The 10,732-nt window shown below is 47.3% G+C and overlaps 1 protein-coding gene and 1 non-coding gene across 2 annotated transcripts; both read left to right on the forward strand.

The window, feature by feature from the left end:
- The first annotated feature begins 951 nt into the window (after positions 1-951).
- On the forward strand, positions 952-8,270 carry ODC1 (ornithine decarboxylase 1). The gene is made up of 12 exons (XM_036873783.1): positions 952-1,225; positions 3,594-3,740; positions 3,831-3,963; positions 4,226-4,399; positions 4,584-4,756; positions 5,032-5,166; positions 5,296-5,377; positions 5,582-5,665; positions 6,324-6,486; positions 6,568-6,680; positions 6,767-6,981; positions 7,785-8,270. The coding sequence occupies exons 3-12, from the start codon at positions 3,862-3,864 to the stop codon at positions 7,927-7,929; spliced, it is 1,386 nt and encodes a 461-aa protein (XP_036729678.1). The 5' UTR covers positions 952-1,225; positions 3,594-3,740; positions 3,831-3,861; the 3' UTR covers positions 7,930-8,270.
- LOC118906573 lies at positions 2,576-2,706 on the forward strand. The gene has a single exon (XR_005022553.1). It is a non-coding gene; the product is annotated as a small nucleolar RNA SNORA42/SNORA80 family (small nucleolar RNA).
- Positions 8,271-10,732: the final 2,462 nt, after the last annotated feature.

The following is a 10,732-nucleotide window of genomic DNA, read 5'->3' on the forward strand; positions in this document are numbered from 1 at the left end:
TGGCGGGGTGGCCTGCACCCTGGAGAGGCCAGTTCTCCACCAGAGCCTTGGCTGCACTCTTGGGGATTCCCAATTGATGACACAGTTTTTGCCATATGTATTTCTTGAGTAGACACTGGTGGTGTGTTGGGACTCAACTCTCCCAAAGCGTGCCAATCGCAGCTGCCCTTAAAGAAGTCATTGATGAGTGCCACCCAATACAACTAAGGGCAGTGGATCGCTCGGTGGCTTGCAGACCTGTTACTTCCTACCCCTTCCCCTAATGCCCTTAGACAAGTCTTTGGCTTAGTAAGCATAACGTGTATCTTCGCTTGTCCACTGCTGTCTGCCACCAGTCGGAAGACACCTGGATATGTTAGACACGGTTTACAGGCGCAGTGACTCGGGAGCTGCCCCCAGCTGTGCCGCTAACTTGCCGGATGACATTTCTCCCTTCTGCGTCTCTGCCCCCTTCTTCGTGGGGTGGAACTGCGCCAGAATCGCTTCCAGGTCCCTCCCATAGGAATGGAGACGCCGGGCAGAAGGAGCCAGAGTGTGCCAGGTGGGGTCCACGTGGCCCGCTCGCGCCCGCGATTTCCTTTCTCCGCCCGCGGGCACGAGGCATTTAATGCCAGGTGGAAGAACAGTGCTGCTTGGCGCAGGAGCTGAAATTTGGCGGCGGTCAGAGGCAGGTTTCGCAATTCTTCGGCTGCGGCTCTTGGCCCCAGGCGCAGCGCCAGGCGCAGGCGCCTGAGGGTGCGTTATTGGAGCCCAGGGCCCGCGGCGTGTGCGCCTGCGCGGGCCTGCAGCTGGCCCGGGAGGGGCGGGGGGCGCTCGGATACGCTGACGTCTAACCGCCCGCGCCCCCCGGCCCTCCGCCCGGCTCCGGGTTGGCCGCCGCCGCGCCCCGCCCCCTCCCTGGGAGGACGCCCGGACGGAACCGATCGCGGCTGGTTTGAGCTGGTGCGTTTCCATGACGACACGCGCGGCGCTATAAGTAGCGGAGCGGCGGCGAGTCGGGCTTTGTCAGTCCCCTCAGCCTCCGCCGCCGCCGCCGTCCCTCTGCCAGCGCTCCGGCGCCACCTCGGGCCGGCGGTTCTCCGCGGGAGGGAGTGAGGCGGCGGGCGGCCGGGCGGGCGGCTGACGGAGGCGGCGGGGACAGCGGCGGGGCGGCCGGCGGCCCTGCGCGCTCGGCGGCGGCGTCTGGTCTCCATGGGGTCTGCCCGCGACGCCCGTGCGCTCTAAGGTGAGAGGGGCGCGTCCGGGCGGTTGGAAGGCCGGGGGAGCGGGGGTGACGGCCACGTGTCCCTGCGCCCAGGCCCGGCCTGAGGCCGGAGCAGCTCCCGCGCCCTGGAACTGCGAGGACACGTGGTCGCAGAGCCGGCCGCTGGCCCCTGACTTCGGTGAGCCGCTGCGCCCCCGGCCCTGGCGTCCCCGGTGAAGCCGGCCCCCGGCGCGCACGGCGGCCGCCCTCCCGGCTCAGGGCAGCCTGGGCTGGAACGGCCCGGGGTTCATCTCCTCCGAACCACGTCAGTGAGGGTTTCTGAGCCGGAAGCTGTTGAAAAGGGTCGGTCGTTCCTTCAACCGCTGTTTTTTTTTAAAACCCATGTGGCAGTCCGGTAGCAGGTGCAGGAGAGGTAGGAGGCGAGCCGGCGCAGGTCTCCGGGCGCCCATCGCTCGCACTCACTTCTAGAAGGAAGAGACGTGCCATTCCGCCGTGTTGCCCTGGAATTTCCTTTTTTTTTTTTTTTTTTTCATTTTAGCTGTTTTTTGTGCTATGTGTACAGAGCGAATGACCCAATATAGAAACCCACTCGGGTCGCTAGAGCTGAGATGAGATAACCTTGTAATAACAACTGGTAATACTCAGCCGGCCATGGCTTAGAGTTGTTTACGGGTCTTTGAATGACTTGGTGAGTCAAGAAAAACCTATATTATTAAGATCCCAGTTCAGGCTTAGGCATAGGAGCCAGTCCCAAGATCTTCCCAAAAAGACCAACTGTGTTTGAAAATCCGAAATAATGGGGGAAAGTGTGGGGAGTAGAACCTCTTAGAAATGTCTAGGGAGGAGGAAGAATGTGTTGACTTCATTCAAACCTAAAATAGGGCGTAATTTAGTTGACTTGTAAATTTTTCAGTTGCTGTTTGAATTAGTACCTGCCTTTTCTAACGTTGCCCAGTTGACAGTAAAGCATTTCATAGCAGAGAGGTGCTATCTTGTGCTAATCCGAGTCATTTTAAGTAACTTGGCTATACAGAAAGAACACCAAAAGGTGTTCTTGGGTGAAATGTCTCTATATCAAAAGTTATTGAGATGAAGCTTTGACAGATACAAGAAAGCAAAATACTTAGTAGGGGTGTATTTCAGAGAAACAAAAACGTCCTAAGCTTAAGCCTGAATATTGCCTTAAAAATGTTTAACAAGACCCTAAATAGCCCAGTCTGTCACCGGTGAGTGTATTTAAATGTTATTATATAGACAAAATGGGTTTGCTGGCAGTTAGTCTCTTCCCTTCCCCGATGCGCGATTTAGGCAACGTAGGAGGTTGACGGTACCAGCAAGTCACATTAGATCAAGTCTTGCAAGTCCCACCGTGCACGGGTTTGGCTTTACGGCAGGCCCGTCCCCTGGGCCTCTCATAGTGTCCCGTGCCAGAGCAGACTGGCCCTGAACCATTGCCTGGCCTCTGCCCGTAGGCTGCAGGCACTGAAGCGGGTTGCACAGTGGAAGAGAAGCCCTCCCTGGCAGAAATTAAATAGGTTAAAATCAGTCATCTTAAGATAACTGTCATTGACCAATGTCGCATTTCATGGAGGCCAAGGACAGTGGCTCTGATTGTTAAATGAGCTTTATTTTTGCTTATTCATAAATTATTGTTGGCTTATTTTTGGTATTCATAAAGTTAGTCAAAAATTATTACCAGGTGATGATCATTCATAGCTAAGCAAGTATTAGAGTGCCTGTAAGGACAGTTGAGGTTCCCAGAATTGCTCATCTAGTAGGCAGTGCTGGTTTAAGAATGCTGATTTCTGATCAGCTACAGCAACTGTAGCACATTATGTTGATTTGAAGATTGCAGTTTTAAAAAACACATGCCTAGCATGAAAATTAGCTCATAAAATTCTCAGGAAACTTAAGAGCACTCAGTAAACTGAGAGCAGTGATACCTGTTAGTCACTAAACGTTTTTCTGTGTAAGACTTAGGAGACAGCAAGGTGTGTAGATAGCAACTGTGAAAAACTGCTGTCATGCTATTTTAAGCTCCTAAAGAGAAACAGATCCTAAATAAAGTAAGCTAACTGTCATGAAACTTTTTCCCTATCAGTGAACTAAGTGCAGGAAAGCTTCTGAAACCTGCATTCAGCACTTTTTACCGGGGGTATTTGAAATGCTTTTTTTGAGGTGGTCAGTACTATATATGGAAGTTCAGTGTGAAAAAAATCTAGTGTTGAATCTGTGGTGTCCTCATTCCATTGAGGTTTATGGGATCACGTGACCTAAACCTAGGAATAATGGGATTCCCAAACCCAGCGAGTGAGGTGTCTGTGGAGGGTAGTCCTGCTGCTTGTGTGTGCTGTCAGTAACTGATCTTCCAATTTAATGTGTTCCGAAGGTGGACAGCAGATTGTGCGTTTGTCAGGACATTTTCACTGCTGCAGCAAGGGCACGCCCATCCTTCAGTGGGACTTGGAATTCCTGGAGAATTGCCTTTGTGAAAAGCTGGCATAATTTCTTTAAATTTCATCTCTTAGTTTCCCTTGTAAGTATTCATGGTTGTTGCAGGTTTATCTTATTAGGAGTTACTAAGTATTGCTAAGACTTCTGAGTAAATTGTCTGCCCTGTTTGCAGTTTGTTGTTTCAGAAAAGGTATCAAGGAACCATGAATAACTTTAGTAATGAAGAGTTTGACTGCCATTTCTTGGATGAAGGCTTTACTGCCAAGGACATTCTGGACCAAAAAATTAACGAAGTTTCTTCTTCTGTAAGTGGCTGTTAAGTCCTTGCTGGGAGTGCAGCTTTGAGAATGTTGGGTTGGATGGGAAGCTTCAGTGGGGTCTTGCGGAAATGGAAGTGTCTTATTAGGGAATTTAGAATTTAATTGGCTATGGATCGTCCAATAATAATGATATTCATGCCAGGGATTGACGAAATAGAGTAGGATTCATGAGAATGACGGGCGAGAGCAGGGAAGGCTGCGTGTTGGACGTACTGTTAGGCTGCTGATGTGTTTCCTGTTACCGCAGGACGATAAGGATGCCTTCTATGTTGCGGACCTGGGAGACATCCTGAAGAAACATCTGAGATGGTTTAAAGCTCTTCCTCGGGTCACCCCCTTTTATGCAGTCAAATGCAATGATAGCAGAACCATAGTGAAGACCCTAGCTGCCATAGGGACAGGATTTGACTGTGCCAGCAAGGTGAGCAAAAGCCCCAGAACTCACGTGACTGTAATGGCCTCAGTGTTCCCAGCAGGGCAGATCGAAATTGCGTTGCTGGGGCAGGAGGTGGTAGTGAATTGAGTGGGGATGGTGACAGCTTCCCATGTTTTTCTGTTGCTTCCGTGTATTAGCTACATGTCTTGTAACACTTTTTCTTTTTCAGACTGAAATCCAGTTGGTGCAGAGTCTCGGGGTGCCTCCAGAGAGGATTATCTATGCAAATCCTTGTAAACAAGTGTCTCAGATTAAATATGCTGCCAATAATGGAGTCCAGATGATGACTTTTGATAGTGAAGTTGAGTTGATGAAAGTTGCCAGGGCACATCCAAAGGCCAAGTGAGTTACTCCTCCATTTGAGGGCAGGGTCAGATGTGGCATCTGTATAATAATGGCAGACAAACTCAAATTTCCAGTTGTTAGATTTCCATACTTTAGTAAATTATCTGTGTACTGGGTCAGAGACAAAGTAGAAAAAAGCTTAAACCCTCTTGATTAATAAAACCAAATTAGACTCAAACCACAGGGTATCAGAGCCAAGGAGTCTCTGTCTTAATCATGGCTGTAGGTGATCTTCTGTTATGGGAAACTTGATACACTTTTCTTGCTTCTAGGTTGGTTTTGCGGATTGCCACTGATGATTCCAAAGCAGTCTGTCGCCTCAGTGTCAAATTTGGTGCCACACTCAAAACTAGCAGGCTTCTTTTGGAACGGGCGAAAGAGCTAGATATTGATGTCATTGGTGTCAGGTGAGATCTTGGTGATGGCAGAGGTAGAGATTAAGATTAGACAATGCAAGTTTTATAGGTTTTCTCCCACTATGAATAGTTATTTCCAGAAATAGTAAGAAATAGCATATTCTACTTTTTTTGCCCCAGCTTCCATGTGGGAAGTGGTTGTACTGATCCGGAGACCTTTGTGCAGGCCATCTCTGATGCCCGCTGTGTCTTTGACATGGGAGTGAGTATATGTGAACCCCAAGTGGGAGGAGGGGGGGCAAGGATGACAGTAATAACTAGTCCCAATTCCAGAATTGACCTTTTGTAGACGTCATCTCATATTACAGACATTTAACCCTATCTGCTGCATGCATTTTTCATGACTTGTTATGAATCTGGCTACTTGATTGACTTAATTTGATTGAATTAACTTTCTTGACTCTAGGCTGAGGTTGGTTTCAACATGTATCTGCTTGATATTGGTGGTGGCTTTCCTGGATCTGAGGATGTAAAGCTTAAATTTGAAGAGGTAATTTATAACAAAACTATAATCTGTAGCTCTTAGCAAGTTCCTTTTTGGAATATTTCAAAACTTACTAGTTTTAACAGATAGTAAAGGGACTCTACAAACATGAAAATAAATGTCTTGATGTGGTATTTTGAATGACTTCTGTGCTATTTAAAATTGTACTTAAGGGACTTCCCTGGTGGCACAGTGGATAAGACTCCGAGCTCCCAATGCAGGGGGCCCGGGTTCGATCCCTGGTCAAGGAACTAGAAGAAGTTAGGCCATTATATGCTACTCATTTATAAAATAAATCCGTATTCTTTTTTGTTAAAATTATGTGAATAGGCAGAATAGAAAGTTTTGTTCTGTTGGCATGTATTTGCTAGATAAAAACATTTAGGCACTTTGTAAGTGGTAATAAACTTGTATCATTGTTTAATAAAATCATACCCATAACATCTTAAAGAGGGTAGAAAGGGTGTCTGGAAGGGAATCAAAATGAAACCACAGGGATGTACAGGCTGGTTTTCAGGGAGATGTTTATCTTTTGCTGTTGTTTGAGGGTAAACCTCTCTACTGATGACTGCTCTCAGTGTTTTTGATGTGTCATGTCACGAAGTGCTGGTCTGTGTGAGTTCCCCTTGATGACCAACTGCTCTTTTCTATCTCACTCTGGTAGATCACCAGTGTAATCAACCCGGCGTTGGACAAGTATTTTCCATCAGACTCTGGAGTTAGAATCATAGCTGAGCCAGGCAGATACTATGTTGCGTCAGCTTTCACGCTAGCAGTTAATATCATTGCCAAAAAACGCGTATTAAAGGAACAGACAGGCTCTGATGGTACGTACAAAGGATGAATCATCGCGTGTATAACAAAGTTGGTACATAAAGTGGTGATTGAGACTAATTCTGCTTTTCTAGATGAAGATGAGTCAAGTGAACAGACATTTATGTATTACGTGAATGATGGAGTATATGGCTCCTTCAACTGCATCCTCTACGATCATGCACACGTGAAGCCTCTTCTGCAGAAGGTACCTTCTGAACATGCTGTATACAGCAGTTAAGATGATTGGTCAGAACAAGTGTAATCAGGTGTGTTTTTCTCTCTCAAATGTAGAGACCCAAACCAGATGAGAAGTATTATTCATCCAGCATCTGGGGACCGACCTGTGATGGCCTGGATCGCATTGTTGAGCGCTGTAACTTGCCCGAGATGCATGTGGGCGATTGGATGCTCTTTGAAAACATGGGTGCTTACACTGTCGCTGCCGCTTCCACTTTCAATGGATTCCAGAGACCGACCATCTACTATGTGATGTCAGGGCCAACATGGTTAGTGACAGCAGTGTGTGTGTTTATGTTTCCGATAAGAAAATAAAACCTTCCTGGATTTATTATGCTTGCTCTTGTCGAATAAGAAATTGCTTTACCTAGGATTAAATAGTAACAATTTTTTTTAATTGTTTTTCTCTCCGTATTAATGTATGCTTTAGAAATTTTGGAAAATACAATGGAAGGAAAACCCCTTCAATAATAGTGATCTGTATTTTCAGATTTTTAAGGCATAATCATTTTAGAAAAGATCAGGATATTTCTATGCAACTAGAATTTTTTTTTTTTTTAATTTTATTTATTTAATTATTTATGGCTGTGTTGGGTCTTCGTCTCTGTGCGAGGGCTTTCTCTAGTTGCGGCAAGTGGGGGCCACTCTTCATCGTGGTGCGCGGGCCTCTCACTGTCGCCGCCTCTCCTGTTACGGAGCACAGGATCCAGACGCGCAGGCTCAGCAATTGTGGCTCACGGGCCCAGTTGGTCCGCGGCATGTGGGATCTTCCCAGACCAGGGCTCGAACCCGTGTCCCCTGCATTGGCAGGCAGATTCTCAACCACTGCGCCACCAGGGAAGCCCCAACTAGAATATTTTAATTAGTGTCTGTGACTTGTGCTTTCCTTGTTACCATAAAGATGGTTCTGAAGAAATGCTTGCTGTAGAGCTACGTTGAATTGCTTCCTGATGACATAGTAACCAAGGACATAAATAGGCTCATGAATAAGTTATTCTCAGTTTCTCGGTGTGAAATTGCTCAGTGAGGGGTGACTCAGGGTTTCTGAACATGCCACTTCTGTCTCTTTCAGGCAACTGATGCAGCAAATCCAGAACCACGACTTCCCACCCGGAGTAGAGGAGCAGGATGTTGGCACTCTGCCTGTGTCCTGTGCTTGGGAGAGTGGAATGAAACGGCACCCAGCAGCCTGTGCTTCAGCTCGTATTAATGTGTAGATACCATTCTTGTAGCTGTTAACTGCGAGTTTAGCTTGATTTAAGGGTTTGGGGGGGACCACTTAACTTAATTACTGCTAGTTTTGGATGTCTATGTGAATAGGGTTGGCACAGATGCAGCAATGTGGAAGACTAGGCGATGGGGTCACACTTATCTGTGTTCCTATGGAAACTATTTGAATATTTGTTTTATATGGATTTTTATTCACTTTTCAAACATGCTACTAAAGCGTGCCCCTCAACTGCTAAGCAAGCATTTGTAGCTTGTGCATTGGCAGAATGGGCCAGAAGCTTAGTGTTGTGACCTGTTTTAAAGTAAATAAAGTATCTTGAAATAATTAGGCATTGGGAAATTTTTACAGTGTGTCCATTCCAAATGGCTCACCTTGAGTGTGTTTTACAGGTGGGGAATTGATGTTTTTTCCCATAGGCTGAGAAAATTGCCCCAGAGGACTAAGGAGTTGATAGGTTTTTAATATTTTGAAGATCCATGGAATGCCTTTTTCCTGTTTGACGTTTTTATTTCAAGTCCACGAGTCCTGTAGGAAGTTTGCTGTGGATTCTCAGAAAGAATAGTGAGTGGGTCTAGCCCCATGTGCGGTGGAAGGAAAAGGAGGGGCGAGACAGTGGGCAGTCTCTGCCGTTAACGGCTCAGTCCACCCTGGATGCGACTGTGAGCTTGGAGTGCCCAGAGCCCCTTGTTAACTAGCCGGCTTGTGGTGAGCAGGGCTGGTGCCCAGGCCCTCTGAACCCTGCCTCCAGAGGCTAGACACAGGCCCTCCCCATCTTGACTTCACTAGTTGCATAGTTACAACTAGTTAGGAATGTAGCACAGCTTTTGGCAGTTGTTACACGTGTTGTAGATCTTTACCTTTCCGACTTTGGCCTTTTATATTCTATTACTCAACTTGTACCCCCATTCCTCAGAAAAGGTTGGCAGACTCTCATACTAAATTTCCAAAATGGGAATTGTGAATTCCTGCTGTAGCACAGGGAGGAGGGAGGAAAGGAAGGCCATGTAAAAGCCAGGTGTCACCTTAGTAACTGCCACTTGTCTGCACCAGACACTGCAGACGGCATTGAGTGTCTCACCAGCTTCTTTAGAGGGACACGGGGAGACAGCATGTGGTACAGATGGGAATGCTGCAGCTTCTTGCATCTCAGGGACTAAATTAAGTGCTTCTGCTGATGCTGTTAGTACCTTTACCAAGGGGTTGAGGGGAGTGACTTGTGTTTCTAAAAAGCCACCTTCCCCCAAGACCTGAGTTCCACCTGGACACAGCACATTGCTGTGATCGCTGACGTCACATCTTGGCTGCTTAGCCAGACCAGGGCTTGGCTCGTCACCAGCCCTGGTGTCCCTTCCTGGACCTGAGGACATTGCTTTATTGCCAGACTCCTGAATAAGACTTCTCAGGAGCCACAGAGACAATAGGTCTGACTGGAGTCTGGGCAGAATAGAGGAAAGAACACTTAAATGGACTGTCTGTCCCACTTCCTGTGAGCACATCCTTTTCTGGGTCCTCAGTCTGCCCCCTGCTAATGTTCAAAATAAAGGAATTGGTGTTCTGTATGGATTAAGTGCCAAGAAATGAAAGCTAGATGCCATGCCTAGGATTTTGGGAAATCAGATCTACCTTCAGAAGTAAGGAATAACAAGATGCCCTAGTGACAGCACTGAGCTTGGATTGAAAAGAGGAGAGGTTTTCCACTCAAAAAGTATGCAGTACTGAGGGCTTGGGAACTGCTCTTCTCTCAGCCTGTTGAGGTAAAAGTGCAGTCCAACCAACTGGCCAGTGCTGGTGGGGGCAGAAGTAGCCCCAGGTAGTCCCATGGTGCCCACACAACAGCCTCTGAACCTGGCTCTTGACAGCTTGGTGAAGCCACTTGTGAGCCCTGCAGCCTGTATGGTGACATGGCCCGCGGTGGGCCAAATGACTTGCGGCGAGTTTGGCAAAAGGATGGAGATCTCAAGACGGCTGGGCGTGTGTCGGTCATCACTGTCCTCCAGGACCCTCTTAAGTTCTAGTTTGCAGTGTTCACTTACCTATGTCCATTATAGATGGTACTGTCTGGTCATTCATAGAAATGACATTTCTAGACCTTGATTTGAAGTGAATATAGCTCTGGCCTCCACCAAGGCAGTGGGGTGACTCTTCCTCCTGAGGGTGTTGGAGTCTCCACGCAGGCCGCCGTGGGAGGGGCTACTGGTCCAAGGTAAAGGAAGTGGTTTCCAAGCCTGGCAGGCCCTGCATTTGAATCACTTGGGGAGCGTCTCAAAATGCAGATTGCCGGGCCCACCCCAGGACTGGGGACAGGGAGTGTGGGGCAACGGGTAACCACCTGGGCAAAGTAAAATGTCACTGATGCTCCTTACACCACAGTAAATCCCAGATGAAAGTTTTCATTGTGACAGGTTAGGCCACAAATCTATAAGAAGAAAACATTTGAAGTCAGAAATGCAAGGGGCAAATGGGAAAACTTAACACACATGGAAGGGGCCAATTTTCTTTGTGTTAAAAGAGCTCCAATAAATCCGTAAAAAAGAAACAATTCAATAGAAAGTGGGCAAGCCATGAACTTAGGTTCACAGAAAAGAAAAAACTTTGAACTTGAACAAACTTTAAAAGTTAAGTGCATATTAAAACTATGAGAATCTATCACCTGTCAGTTTGGCGAAGGTAGAAGAGTGCCCTGGCTTGCTGGGTAAGCAGGCTGGCTCGCCCAAGGCAGATGGGAAAGTGAGAATAAGAATAATCTCTCTGGAGGGAATTTGGCAATATCAAAAATAATCCACATTTTC

Source organism: Balaenoptera musculus, chromosome 13, assembly GCF_009873245.2.
Source record: "Balaenoptera musculus isolate JJ_BM4_2016_0621 chromosome 13, mBalMus1.pri.v3, whole genome shotgun sequence".
Lineage (NCBI taxonomy): Eukaryota > Metazoa > Chordata > Mammalia > Artiodactyla > Balaenopteridae > Balaenoptera > Balaenoptera musculus.